General features: G+C 49.2%; 5 protein-coding genes across 5 annotated transcripts; 1 reads left to right on the top strand and 4 right to left on the bottom strand.

Annotated features, from left to right (window-relative positions):
* Window positions 1–448: 448 nt before the first annotated feature.
* Window positions 449–670, bottom strand: VFPPC_16936 (hypothetical protein; the record flags this gene model as incomplete). The annotated part of the gene is made up of 1 exon (XM_018294688.1): window positions 449–670. One exon carries the CDS (start codon window positions 668–670, stop codon window positions 449–451), a length of 222 nt encoding a protein of 73 aa, XP_018137001.1.
* Window positions 671–3503: 2833 nt separating this feature from the next.
* Window positions 3504–4130, bottom strand: VFPPC_16937 (hypothetical protein; the record flags this gene model as incomplete). Its single annotated transcript, XM_018294689.1, has 2 exons — window positions 3504–3622; window positions 3698–4130. 2 exons carry the CDS (start codon window positions 4128–4130, stop codon window positions 3504–3506), a joined length of 552 nt encoding a protein of 183 aa, XP_018137003.1.
* Window positions 4131–7502: 3372 nt separating this feature from the next.
* VFPPC_11375 (restless-like transposase) lies at window positions 7503–10064 on the top strand (the record flags this gene model as incomplete). Its single annotated transcript, XM_018289588.1, has 1 exon — window positions 7503–10064. The coding sequence occupies one exon, from the start codon at window positions 7503–7505 to the stop codon at window positions 10062–10064; it is 2562 nt and encodes an 853-aa protein (XP_018137004.1).
* A 1608-nt stretch (window positions 10065–11672) lies between these two features.
* On the bottom strand, window positions 11673–13062 carry VFPPC_18321 (Ankyrin repeat protein; the record flags this gene model as incomplete). Its single annotated transcript, XM_022429949.1, has 3 exons — window positions 11673–11807; window positions 11866–12309; window positions 12355–13062. 3 exons carry the CDS (start codon window positions 13060–13062, stop codon window positions 11673–11675), a joined length of 1287 nt encoding a protein of 428 aa, XP_022285030.1.
* A 495-nt stretch (window positions 13063–13557) lies between these two features.
* VFPPC_18320 (NACHT and ankyrin domain protein) lies at window positions 13558–14575 on the bottom strand (the record flags this gene model as incomplete). The annotated part of the gene is made up of 2 exons (XM_022429948.1): window positions 13558–14319; window positions 14381–14575. 2 exons carry the CDS (start codon window positions 14573–14575, stop codon window positions 13558–13560), a joined length of 957 nt encoding a protein of 318 aa, XP_022285029.1.
* Between the last annotated feature and the right edge of the window lie 41 nt (window positions 14576–14616).

Below are 14616 nucleotides of genomic sequence, written 5' to 3'. Positions count from 1 at the left end.
TACACCGGATTCTACTTCGGTGATAGCCGTGCCGCCATTCTTCTCGGACTCCATTTCACTCGACATTGGGCCACATTCACAGCACCATGTGGCAATTTTCTCTCTGCCGATTGCCTTGCTCCTTGAATAGAGAATAGACTCTGCTCTGGTTTACGTGACAGAGCAACTCAGGGCAAGTAAAACATGGTGGAGGGTTCGGGGTGTGCGTATGATCCAAATCTAAGTTCTAGCAGTATATAGCCCACAAAGTAGGCAGATGCCCGGAAAACAGCATGGAAACCACTCCCAAGCGCTAGCGGTGTTTGCAGCAGGACATGAGGGAGCAAGAGCAGCAAAGGCACACCGTCAGTAGCAAGTCATACTCCATTTTAGATGAGACAATCGACCTTGATCTTGCCTACCATGTAACTTTTTTGTACTCTGCCAAAATACTGCAGGTGTGATAGGGTTACAAGGATACCCCTACAATTCCAAGTGTTTGTCCAGTCAGAATGGCGCGAAGGATCCGCCCTCGAAAATATAACCCTGTAAGATGGGGAGGCAATCCTACCTGGCACCTCGGCGAATGAAGGACAGTGCTAGATATAACAGGCAGCAGAATAACGCAGCATGCGGAACTGACTTGGGCGAACAACTCTGTGGCAGCAATAGTCTTTCCATGATGGCCCATTTGTGAAAATCGCTTTCTCCCCGGTACCTTAAATAGTCTTTATTTTTGGTAGCTAGTGTCTCGTTACGTGTACAGCCAGGCAGCAAGGGTCGGCCGTAAAGTTCGTAAACAATGCTAGCTTTGGATATAACGTAAAATAGGCACCCGCGCTCTCTCTTTTATTTAATATACAGATAATTGCGTATTTTTGCTTACATCATGCTACTAAGGGTGGGTGTAGAATCAAAGTTTAGAACCAGCCTTAGTGGTACTGTACTGTCACATTAACCATATTTTCTGCTGACGCCGCCCTTGTCATACTGGATGCAAAGGCTTACAAAAGGCTAAGCCTTGAGTTCGGAACTAGTCCACGGGAACCCCCCACCAGTCCACGCCCGCTATTACACGGAGACCGTCATCTATGTAAGGCGCTCAACTACACCCTCCCAAAGGCGCTTGACTAGTAAATGCATGTCTGACATTTTAGCGCAAAGCTGGCTTGCCGAATTCCGGCCGAATGCATCCCACGAAAAATCGCGGTTCCGACTTGCTGAAGCTTGGTAAACATTTACGGAGGCCTCTCAACGCCAGAGACGAATAAGTCCGGACAGTCGGGTCATGGGAAGCCAGCGTTTAGACAACTTACTAGGTCGGATTGGTTATTGCATTAGGGGTGAGAGGGACTACGAAACTATTATATTCATGGGATTGGATAAACTAAATATTGGCGACGCTTAATAAATTTCTTCTCGCAGTCTCAGTACCTAGGTTCGAGCGAAGCAGATGATGTGACAGGGCAATGGTATGTCGGAACACTTCCTTTTGACTTGCCTGCATGCAAGCTTGGCGTCGGGGACCTGTGGTCTCATTTACGCAATTGCGAATAGCATATATTGACCAACTACAACACCGCAAATCGTATGTGCCCTACAGCTTTGCCCAGTTGCATAACTTAATTGACTTACCCTCATAACTTATCACCAATCTGGTTTAAAGCGGCTCCGAAAGTATTTTTGAAAGAATCACGAGTGCGGTTTCGGGCTTGTTGGTCGTTGAAAGAAGTTTAGCAGAGACCATGTTGACGTTGTGATACGCCAATGATGACCGCGGGGGAGGCGCCTAAGGCCTCTCTACCTGGGAAGGTGATGCGCGCCAAGTGATTGTCGCTAACCGTCCTCGTAGTCTGCGAAGGCTGTTTACTTGAGCGAGATTTCTCTTCCGTCATCCAACAACTTCTTAATTGGCACTTGGACAGGGTAAGTCACATGTAGACTAGGCTATGGACACACGAGACCCATTAGAAAATACGAAGGTCTGCCGTAAGCAGTCCGCGGGTAACCGGGGGTGGCCAATGCAGACAAGCAAACTCGTCCACTGCAGAGCAGTTCTCGCCGCCGGCCCTCTCCCGGGTCCGTAGCTAAAGCGTCATTGCCGACATTGTTGGTGCCATTCTTGACGGCAAAATCAACCCACCACACATCTCCAGCGCCTGACTTGTCACATCGCGCTTCGGAGGGCTAGCGGACCTCTCATGGGTTGGGCTCTTCCGCCTCACCAGCAACCGATTTGAGGATGTTTCCGGAGTTTTGGCAACAGAGGCTCAAGGTGAGCTAATCTACGCCGTAGGTAGCCAATTTCATTGACCAAAGCTCCTCTCTCCCGCACTAGGTGGTTCTATCTCTTGCTTCATCTGGGATGGTGTCAACTGCTCTACTTGCCGGATTATTGGATTCTGAGCTTTCTTTGCCTGTAGTACGTCCCGACCTCTGTTCTATGCCGCTGTTGTTCCCCCCAGTGAACGGGACGGTCAAATCGTGCGAGGTGGTTGGTAGTGAGCGATCAGAAGCCGACCGAGTGCCGTGTGCAGAGAGACCCCCAAATGCAGCCTCGAGGTCGGGGGGCCTTTGCCAGCGCGGCCTGATTTCGACAAATGAAGCTTCTTCCATATCAGCATACTGGTACCCAGCTTGCCACTGCATTCCACATCCTCTAGCGTAAGGATAGGATATGAAGTTATGATATAGCGAAGGCCGCGCCCGCCGATAGCAGACATACAACGGTCCAAACATCACGTAGGGTTCGCAATTTATTCGGCCGAGTACTTCGTAAATTATCGGTAAGAATGTATTGCTGGAATCTTGTGAGCTATACTAGCGGAATCGGGCCTTCACTAAAGAAGAACCTCAGCGTCCCTCCAAACCTTTGCTCCATTGACAAGGGCTCATGCTACACTATTTGACCCACCAGATTCGACAACCAAAAATTACCCGTCTTCAGCATTTTCGCTTTCCATGTCTTCATGTGGTTCTGCATCGCTCACATGGCTCTGTAGCCCAAGGCCGCTGACTCCCTCTACGATATGTGCTACTTCGCCAGTCAGAATTTTGAGTTCCATCTTTAATGGACAATCCAATCCGCCATCACAAGAATGTCTGATGCTATGCCCTACGCGCCCAATTTTAGCCGCCAGCTTGGCGGCAGAATAGCTACCAAACGTGTTTCTTGTTGGCCACAGGTCGCAGTTTGCGAGTATGTCAAAGTATTCCGCGACTCGGGTTGAGACGGTGCACATTTCAGGATACTGTTGCACTAAAGTCGTGCATAATCCTGCTCCATACCGGTTAAGTGCATAATGGGGGTGTGTCGCTTGCAACACGCTTACGCGCATAAAAAGGAGAATGGAAGATCAAGCAGAATGGAACAGACAGACAACAATGAACATACTGGGCGAATGCCTACACACCCATTTAACTTTACAGTGACGCCTTTGTGAAAGTATCCACACCGTGATTCTGACAGATACAATACGTCGTTATGACATGGATGGCACCGGCGCGCGTTGGGTGGATACAGTCTACCACATGGCAGACACCGTTGGCGGTTCATTTCGTAGCCGGTTGTGGGTTGTCGCAGAGAGCGTTCGACCCATTCGACCTTGCTCCGGATGTCGCCCAAAGTTTTCCGTATCCGGTCCTTAAGTTCTTCTAAAATGAACTCAGCATATCTATGTTTTTTTTTTTTTTTTTGGCACGTCTTCAAAGGGCTCACCGTTAACTTCCTGCGGGAGAAGTGAGATTGTGTCGTGCTGTGACCATACTTCCTCAAATGATTGTGGTACATGGCGGATTGCCGAAATGGAAGCGAATTGGAAGTGCTCTGGAATTCCGAAGAGGTACGTAGCAGTAAGAAGCAGACCATACTCCTCCACAGTCTCAAGTTGCCGAACAGTTGTAACCCGCTTGTTGATCCACGGCTGGAGTGAATTGTTGCACCGGTACTTGTCGCTATGTAAAGCCACGATAGCAAGCATTTCTGGTTCAAGTCTCTGGTACGAGTCCAAAAAGCGATAATGAAGAATAGATAAAATAATCTCCATGGCTTCTGGATCGTCCTCCTGAAGACTTACTTCAGGGTACTTTCTGTCCCCATCCTCGTCCTTGTTTGCTACGGCCCGGCCTTCCACGAATGATGAACTAAACATCTTGCCAAAGTAAGGCGAAGCCAGTTGCAGTATCTCACTCGATACAAGGAATCGCTTAGTTAGCTCTGTTGTTGCACCCCCAACCACTAGTATTACATCTCCCCGTGGCTGGAGATGGAGACAGCCCGTATCATTCTGTTGGTCTTCTGGGACCGAAGTAGTCGGGCTTGTAGAATCCATGATACAAACAGTAATTTGGAGGTCCTATGTAGTATACTATGGAGAGAGCGTTCCAATATATGGGGACGACAGCTACTCTAGCAGAATGATATCAGGGCTGAGAGGGTTGTCCTAGTCTCCTGTCTTCACTGAATGTTGCAGCACTGCATTGATTGTGGCTTGAACCGCTGACGTCTATGACAAATGCGTGTCGTCATCGTCCCCGTGCGGTTTTATCGAGGAAAACTATATCTATCGTGACGTCAGGATTTTTCCCGTCGACTTGGTGTTAAGTCTAGACAATTTCGAAACAGAGACCTTGGTTGTGCAATCCGTCAGCACAGGCTCAGGTAGAAGTACAGGGTTGGTGAACATCGGACCAGGCGGTGTGGTCCTGCTTCCCATTGTTTTCTTCAGATATCTTCCCGACATCAATATGACCACCTCAATCCAACATGGCCGTTGCGAAGCACTCGCTATATCCTAAATCAACACTCCAAGGTGGACCCCGTAGGGTGACCATTCGCAGTTGCATTGGTGTTTAGATGCCATTCCCGTGCCAGACTGCCGCTGGGGGGTCTGAGGTAAAGCGGCGAGGACGAAGTTTTGATCATGAAAAATGGTACTGTTGACGCGCTTTGCAAACGATTTGTATTTTTGTTCTACTTTAACACCCCTCCGTATTCACGACGAGACCGTGGGAAACCCTGTGGGAAAACCAAAGTCGAAGGGCAGCCAACCAACATCCAAATCTGACACCTCAGAGTGCGAAGTAGCTGAGGAATCAACACAGCTTACAGTAAGCAAAAGTCAGCACTAGGCACCACCCAACACATCATCATAGCGGCTTTTGTACTCCTGCCAGGTTCATCCTTAAAACTTGAACCATAATTTGCAACCTGCCTCTCTTGGCGGCTTGTTGCTCCGGCTCAGTGCCAATCCTCAATAAGTCTTCGTCAGAAAGCTGAGAAACAAAATTTGGAGAAAACGCTTCCGGCAATGGCGCCACAATGTGTCTCTCGACTGCTTGACGAGCCACGTTATCAATGAATGTTTTCAAAGCAACCTGGGGGTAGAAGCTTAGAAGTTAGCATCTTGCAGTGGGATCAAAGAATGGAGGGGTCTTCGTTCACCTTGTAATATGCGTTGAGCTCCGTCGTAGCTTCATTACATGCTCATCCATGTCCAAGGTGATGCGTGGTTCAATCGAAGAAAGGAACTTTTCGAAGTCTGTAAATCACTGACATGTAGTTCCGGTTCGGTCGTGCTTAGCTACGAGATTGATCGCAGTTCTCACGTCCCGCTTCTGGGCATCTAGTCTGGGTTTCTGGACGTTGACGGTGTTGTCTCACCGCTTATTGCCTTGATGACGGACCAAGTAGATGCGCTAAAAGGGCAACGAATTCAGTGATGGATAGAAACGTATTGAAACTGAAACAGAGCTCAGTGTCAGTTTCAATCACTGAAACGGAAGTCTGTTCCGGTTTCGTTTCATATGTTTCATATGTTTCATACTTATCCTTCATCTGGCCGAGAAGCAACGTATGAACACGCTGTAAACCGGATAACTTGACCAATTATCTAGTTACTGAACTTGAATGACAATCGGCGTGACAAAACTCATCCGTGATGCCCTTCTTGCGCGGTTTGTCGAGGTCAGGTTTCGCATCGTCGGATTTACAAAGTGGGGCTGACATTTCAAAAGTTCCGAGTCTGAGTTAAGTTCAGCATAAAAAGAGCGCTTTAAACAAGTTTGGTGGCATTTCAAAGCCAGATATGGAGATATTAAACCAGAGAATTGAATAGTGACATTTACATTGGGAGTTATGGCGATATTTATACTATATACTGAAACTTACTGAAACTCTGAAACTGAAACCGCAAGGCGTTTCAGTGAAACGATACAGAGCACAGTTTCATATCATATGAAACTGTATCTGAAACGTCTATGTTTCTATCCATCACTGAACGAATTGCTGTTGACTATGTTGACTCGACGAAGACGCTCAAGCAACTGGCCTCCACCGGGCCGAACTAATCAAGAATCTCAATGAAATACATGACGCTGGCCTTATTGGACTCAGGATCAAGAACAAAAGCAAACTTACTACATCTGTCGGATAAGTGTGCCTCTGTTGATAGAACAAGCGAACTTGGTGTAACTGTTAGCTGTCATAACGTCGGCTATTAGGGATGAAGATAGCCGGAAAAAGCAATTATATGCTTCGGACGAAAGGAAGTTGTGTTATTTAAAAAAAACGACTGCAGAGAATGGTGTCTAAGCAGAAACAACAACAATGATTTTACAACAGTGTCGACCTGTGTGCGATAACATAAAGTGACGTAGCTAATTATAAGGCTCATAACGCGACAACATCCTACATTGTACAACTCATGCGAAGGTCATACGAGGAGATCGAGGCGTTTGTCAACGAAATTTATGAGAATATTTTGGTCAGCGAGCGATCCGCTCGTAACCGCGCAAACAGGGTTGAAAGCAACTCCACTCAATCCACGTAGTGGATCCACTCGTGGATTCCACGTCCACTACACTGGCCAAAATCCTAGTGGATTGGCTAATCCACCGAATCCACTGGAGGACGTCGTGGGTGGATTGGGTGGATTAGGACAGAGCAGTTAAGGCCGCCCATACATTTTGGCAGTGTAGCCCTAATGACAACCGACTCCACCAGTTCTCCCACCCTGTATCAAAATCACGAGCAGCTTCTGACCCAGTGCCATTTTAAAATGCACACAATAAATGTAGTACGATTCGTATATTTTAGATTTTTCTCATTCTAATGATACTAGTTTCGATATGTGCGCAAGATTTGCTCCCGGAATCCCACGTCGTCATCCGTGCAGGCAGGCAGGAGTTCGTGTATTTTCAAGTGGTAAACCTACAGCAGCCGGACATCACCGACTCGGGATTCAAAATACATGACGTTGACCATCCAATAATCTCTGTCAAGATGATTACAAAATTACCTTCAGATTTTCCAATGTCTCAATAGTATGCGGACAATTGAAGGCGACACAAATCGCGTCAAGGCGCGACCTGGCCCTCGTTAATACTCTAGCCAAATGTGGTTCTGGCTACTCGGCCATCCATACAAATTAGAGTGGTTGGGAAGTACCTAATTCGTCTAGAAGATAGCAACATATTGTACCAGCTAGCCGCGTTGGACGCGTTATTCGCGCTGATTTAACCACATGTTGTTGACCTTTTACTTCCGCCTTGTTTTGCGATTTCGACAAGATGAAAAGATTCTTTTGACTATGCCCTTGACGGAATGCTGCTGCGATGTCTCTGACAGCGGCTTCGGATCGGCACCCGAATTAACGCCCTGCCCGACGCTAAATTCTACCGAGTCGACCTTGACCCCTGTCTCCAGGCGGACAACCCCTGCCCCAGGCGATGAACACTACGAGCGTACGCTGTGGAGGCATTTCCCTGGCTGGACTTTCTCTGAGCGAGCCAGAGAGACGCGTTGCTGGGCCTGGCAATTTGGATATGACATTCAAAAAGAAGACGAGCGCAGATGGATTTGCCGAGCGTGCATTCGCAAGAATGCCCCAAATCCACGTCATTTTGAAGCTGATGGCATCCAGAACGCGTACAATCACCTTTTCAACCACCACGGGATTCCCGCCCCGCCCGGAATGACGAAAGGAAGCGCTGAAAAAAAGCTGAATTCTAAGGGTAGAAGGGCTACGGGGCAGCGGACCCTGGTGGAATCCATGAAGCTTGATCTAAAAGACCCACGTGAACAAGCCATTGCGAATGACTTCATCAAACGCTTCGACAAGGAACACTTCCGGCGGCTTCTGATCGACTGGATCGTGGCCAAGAACCACTCCTTTTCTATTTCTGAAGAGGCAGAACTCCAAGCCATCTTCGACTACTTGAACCCGTCAGTTTCGGCACGTAAAGCCAATGTTACCCACACAACGGTTCGAGAAAAGATCGTCGCCGCGTTCGAACAACACAAACAGACGGTGATAGATGTCTTATGCAAGGCGCCTGGCCTTATCCACATGTCCTTCGACGGCTGGCGGTCCGGAAATCGACATGCATTATACGGTATATGTTGCTTCTATAGGGGCGAAAACAATATGCTTTGTAAGATTACGCTAGGGCTTCCCGAAGTCAGCGCCAAGCACACAGGGCCAAATATCGCCGCCGAAATTCTCGACGTAATTGAATCGTACCAGATCCAACACAAGATTGGCTATTTCACGCTTGACAACGCGAAAAACAATGACACCGCTATGGAGATTATTGGTGCAGAGCTCGGCTTCGTGGGGTCGCGCAGGCGAGGGCGCTGTTTTGGGCATATATTGAACATCTCCGCCAAAGCCATTCTATTTGGCCACGATGCTGATGCTTTTGAGCGGCGGGTATCAGGGGGAGAACCTCTTACTGAAGCAGAACACTTGATCTGGCGTAAGAAGGGGCCAGCAGGCAAACTGCACAATCTTGTGGTAGCTATCCACAGGTCTGACTTGTTGACTGGCATGCTTCGCAGCATTCAACAAGAAGCTTTCGCCAAGTCGTCCGACCCCAAACTTAACGCCAGAAAGCCGTTGGACGTTATTTTAGACAACGACACCAGATGGTTGTCACAATTATACATGATACGACGAGCTCTACTTCTTCGTGACTATATCGAGCGACTTATTGCCCACCATCGAATCGAATTCGAGCAACAACACAAGACTAAGAGGGGTGGCCTGAGGAAGTCACTCGCATTGCCCTTTATTTGCCAGCCAGAGAACCAGCTATCCGACAAGAACTGGGAAGTGGTCGAGATATTTGCGCAGGTCCTTACTTACTACGAGGCTACGATCAAAATGCTCGAAGGCGACGGCCAGATTCGCAAGCGGAAGCGTGGGTGGACTGGCTCATATGGCAATATTTGGGACGTTATCCAAGGCTTTGAACTCCTCCTCGAGCAGCTTGAACGCTTCAAGGATATTGCGAAGGACTTTCCTGATCTTGAACACTTCAGGGTCAACATCAATTTGGGCTGGCAGAAGTTGAATGAATACTACGGGATGTTGAGCGAGACGCCAATATACTACACTGGCCTTGCGCTCCATCCAGCGTACCGATGGAAATGGTTTGAGCGCAACTGGGCTGACCGTCCTGAGTGGATTGACGAGGCGAAAAGAATTGTTCACGATGTCAGGCGTTTTGAGTATCGGGAGGCCGCTTTGCTTGGTGAGGAGCCATTAGCTGTCGAGCCAGCTTTGAAGCAGCGGAAGACTTCGGACAATCCGTTCCAGGAATATCTCAAACGAAACCGCTACACATCGCCAGAAGCAGGCCAGGATGGCCTGACGCCGGTCGAAGACGAATACCTCCATTGGATTACTCACTGCGAAAGTGGCGATGGCTCCATCAACGATCCTCTGGCGTACTGGCACGAGAAGCGCCACAAGTATCCAAACTTATCGCGAATGGCGCTCGACTATCTCACGATTCAGCCAATGTCTGCCGAGTGTGAGCGTCTTTTCTCCGCAGCAGGTCGGATGGTGAACCCCCTGCGCCACCAACTTGAAGCCCAGATTATCGGCATGTGCCAGGTATTGCGGTCATGGCTGAGGGCGGGCATTATTAATGACTTAGATCCCTTCTTTATTTCGGTAAACGAAGAACAAGTCGATATGGAATTGGCTCAGATGTCTGGACAACAGCTAGAGGAATGGGCAACAAAGTGGCTTACTCAGATGGAAAGTGTCCAAGAGGAGATGGAAGCTAGTTGGAGATAAGTCCAACTTGGAAGTTGGAACAAGGAAGACGGGTCGCCGAGCCGCCGGGGATACCTTCGCTGGCTCTCTGCTAATCCACTCCAAATTCACCCAATCCACCCAATCCACAATAGCTTCCAGTGGATCCACTATGCTGAGATGCTCAGTGGATTATGATCTATCCACTACACTCGCACACCCAGTGGATTGAGTGGAGTTGCTTTCAACCCTGCTGGCAATAATGGTTCTAGCGGAACTCATGGTCCACTGGGCCTTCCACTTTGAGAAGGCTCGGATTAATTTATCCTTCATTGTAAGAAATTGCCACAATGTTACAGCTCACAATCTAACGCAAATATGGTACTATAAAATAGTAATATCAGGTGCGATACTGCACATTCGGTATGATATAAAGATGCCCCATTTGTCGAAGGAGAATATGGCTTGATTAGTTTTAAGACTTAGACTCTTTCATAATAGTTAGGAGTACACTTGACAATGGCTTGATGCTGAGACATAGAGGCAAAGCGCTATCTAGACGCGCCCCAATCACAACCCTATGAGAGCTCTGCGAGCTCTTCCCTTCTTGTCCTCTAGCTTCCTTGTCTCCTTTCAAGTATCTCAACGATCAGCGGTGAAGCGGGAGCCCCGTGTCTGTACGAATCTGGTGACAGTACAAGGGTATATGCATCCATGGTTCAGAGACGGGAAACTACCTCCGGCATAATGTACCTGAATATTTCTCCCCAAAATCGATACACATCCTCGGTTCGCTCTTTCCAACCTTTCCATTGTCCCAAATAAATCTCTCACGTAGATGGCTATGGGATGTTATTTCCACCTCTGCATGGAAAAACATGGAAGAACATTCTTGACAAGAAAATGTTGCAACGTTGAGCCCAATTACCTGGGTCTGGCGAGGGAGTTGACTTTTCTGAATATTCGTGCTAAGGGTGGCAAGCGGCAACCCCTTTTGCATTTCGTGGCCGGCTACTGGCTAAGGACGGTTGGGTGGACGAGGAGTTGTTGAGGCTCAACATCAAAGACAGAATCATGCCAATGGAGTTGGATATTTCTACCGCCTGATCGTGGATCTTAAATACATTACAAATAAAGCCAGTTAAAGCATTAATTTCTTGATAAGTTCAGACGGGCTGTGTGCCTTTCAATGAAGATAAGTGACGATAAGTTGTCAAGATAGATGCCGAGAGAGAAAGACAACAACGGCAGTGGATTACATTGAATCCACCCGGCAATAAAGCCACACTATATCGAACATGCCACCCGCCGCAGGATACTTGGTCTTATCTGTCCCCATAGACACATGTCACGCCTACAAAGATCAACTGGATGACTTCACCCAATGCATTAATAATCTGCTTAAGTCGCCACGCTCTGCATGGTTACGTAAGGCCAAGTATAAATGAACATAGGCCCCTTCGACCCAGCTCCGACAAAGGTATTGAAGATTAGATGATGTGTTTCTGTGACTGCCATGGGTGTTGATTTGAAGCCAAGGTTGCATGACCTAGGTCGGGATTCGGCCATCCACGTTGGGAGAAGCGCGGATTCTTGCATAAGGCTTTGATGGTACCGTTTTCCAAAGGGAAGCAAGAGTATTGTGTGTAGTTATCGAGATTTCGATTGCAGCAGCTTGACTATGGCCTCGTGTCCGTTCTCGGCGGCCAATGAGAGCGGCGTCTGACCGTACTCATCCTTCGCGTCGACGTCGGCGCCCCTGTCGAGCAGCAGCTCGACGGCGGCCTCGTGCCCCCTTCTTGGCGGCCCACAAGAGCGGCGTCTGACCGTGCTTATCCTTCGCCTCGACATCGGCGTCCTCGAGCAGCAGCTTGACGATGGCCTCTTGCCCCTTCTCAGCGGCCCAAAAGAGTGGTGTCACACCGGTCTGCATGGCCCACGATAGTAGCGTTGTGCCAGCGCCATCTGTAACGTAGGGGTCAACGCCAAAGCTGGCGATCAGCAGCTCGACGGCGGCCTCGTGCCCGTTCTTGGCGGCCAACGAGAGTGGCGTCCGACCGTACTCATCCTTCGCCTCGACGTCGGCGCCCCTGTCGAGCAGCAGCTCGACGACGGCCTCGTGTCCGTTCCAGGCGGCCAACGAGAGCGGCGTCCGACCGTACTCATCCTTCGCCTCGACGTCGGCGCCCTTGTCGAGCAGCAGCTTGACGACGGCCTCGTGTCCGTTCCAGGCGGCCAACGAGAGCGGCGTCTGATGACCGGTTGCATCTTCGCCTTCGACCAGGCCCTTGTCGAGCAGCAGCTTGACGACGGCCTCGTGTCCGTTCTAGGCGGCCCACGAGAGCGGCGTCTGACCATAATCATCCTTCGCCTCAGCGTCGGCGCCCTTATCGAGCAGCAGCTTGACGACGGCCTCGTGCCCCCTCTCGGCGGCCCGCGAGAGCGGCGTCTGACCACATGCACAGCCCTTCGCCTCCACGTCGGCGCCCCTGTCAAGCAGCAGCTTGACGACGGCCTCGTGTCCTCTGTGTGAAGCGGCATGAAGCGCGGTGCCGTAACTTCCACCTTGCGCCTTGACATTGGCGCCTCGACTAAGCAGGTATTGTACCGCGTTTGCCAACCCTCCAAATGATGCGTAATACAACGCAGGAGCTGGTTCCATTCTTGAGTAGTCTCCCGGTAACAGGAAAAGGGTATCTGGACGATAGAGGCTGTAGCAGTTCTTATATGAACTTTTGTGGTGGCAGAAGAATTTCTCGATACAAACGTTGCAGTTTTGTGTCCTTGCTTCAGCCACTGCAGCATGGCTCATCCAGTACCTTGCCGAATACTCTGCCAAAGGAAAAGCCTCCCTGATCTGACGTATCGGAATATCCTGGTCTAAATGCAACAAATATGCAATACACACAGTTGCAATTGACGCTTCAGCAACCTCGTCCCGAAAGATTTGGCCAATGTCTTTGTCATGCCGGCCAGACGTCAAATATTCCTTGACGGAGAAATGGGCCAACTGGAGCTTCCATAGGCTTATCATCGTCATCGTCAGAATGGCCTTGTTTGGAAGCCACCACTACCAAACTTGAGCAGTAACACGCGACTTCCCGAGGATCGGGCATCCTATGTTTTGGATTAAAGTACTGTTCCCCTTCGGTATCCACTGCTATTGCATCGACCACTTCCTCAATACGTAGTGGCCGCTCAGAGTAGGTCAGGAATTGAAGAATCCTTACGGCGTTTTGCTTATATTCTGATGGAATACCATGCAAGATCCTGCTGTAGGTGTCGTCCAGAGTCTTCGGGAGGAATTGAGAGCAATTTGGAGTGTGCGATAATCCAAACACTTTTCTAGCGCATCAAGCTGACATGCAACCCATCGAAACCTGTGAGAATTTTTAGCACGGCCCTACGGACGGATCGTACAATGAAATCATTGAGGCATTTGCTTACATTCCATCAGCCTGATCAACGAGCCGGGACTCAATCTCCTCCTGGACGTCTAGTTGCGACCGCCACCTCTTGAGCCCTTCACGCTCTCTCACTCTCGTGTGGACGTACGCACGGATGTCGTCGGTAATAACGTCGCTCTAATAGGCACTATGTCCACCTTATCTGCAAATCCGCTTACTACAGACGTGATGTCCTGTTCTGGCCGACTTGTCACAAGAAGATGGACATTCCTGTACTCCGAGCTGATGAGATCCCTTATCCACAAGAGCAGTCCTTCCGTCGATGGCCCTTGCCTTGTACAGCATTCGTCGAGGGCATCCAGAACAATCCAGACTTCTTTGATCCCTTCTATCATACGTAAGAAAGTCTTGCAAAGCGATTCGCAGGGTGGTTGCCGACTTCCGTCTTGGCAAGAGGAGTAGAGGGAATCCAATTCCTTCCACACATGTCCGCCTTTAGGATAAAGTTGGCTGATAAGGGACCGCACCATGCTGTCAAGTGTCTGCTTGCCCGTATTATTGAAGTCGAAGTAGAAGTAGAGGAGACCCTGCGGATTGGCCCGCTCGAGAGCTTGAATAATAGTCGAGCTAAGAATCGTTTTTCCGCATCCAGGGATGCCATGAAGCCACAAAAAAGAATTTCGCCTTTGCTTCCATTCCACGAAGGCATCAGTTTGCAAGAACCATAGGCCAGAACCTTCCTGGCGTTGCCGCATGGCGTTATTGTAATTCGTTGACGGATCTGGCGGCGACAGCCAACGTTCCGTCTTTTCGCGCTTCTGTTCAAGTTCCAAGCCTTTGACAACATTCTTCGTGTCTTGAACATCACTGCGCATTTCGTTCACGCCTTTCTCAACTTCAAAGTTGTTAATAATATGAAGTTTTGTTAATCGATAGACCAAACAAACCTGCGGAAAGAACATCTCCTATCTTTTTTTCAGCTTCCACCTTATTTGGGGCTATCCGACAAAGAAGTTCTTTGGCACATACCGCAGCAGCCACTGCTGCATAGCTCTGCCACTCCTTGTTCTTGTGCGAGTCTGAGTAGTCGCATATTCCGCGAACCACGAGGCAGGGGAAGTGGTTCATTAGCCCCGCTGCCTCCATTTCAAAACATAAGACGCCCTGTTCTGCTGCGAGTTTATCAC

Source organism: Pochonia chlamydosporia (genome assembly GCF_001653235.2).
Source record: "Pochonia chlamydosporia 170 chromosome Unknown PCv3seq00013, whole genome shotgun sequence".
NCBI classification, from domain to species: domain Eukaryota; kingdom Fungi; phylum Ascomycota; class Sordariomycetes; order Hypocreales; family Clavicipitaceae; genus Pochonia; species Pochonia chlamydosporia.
This window is presented reverse-complemented; position numbering and strand designations above follow the sequence as displayed.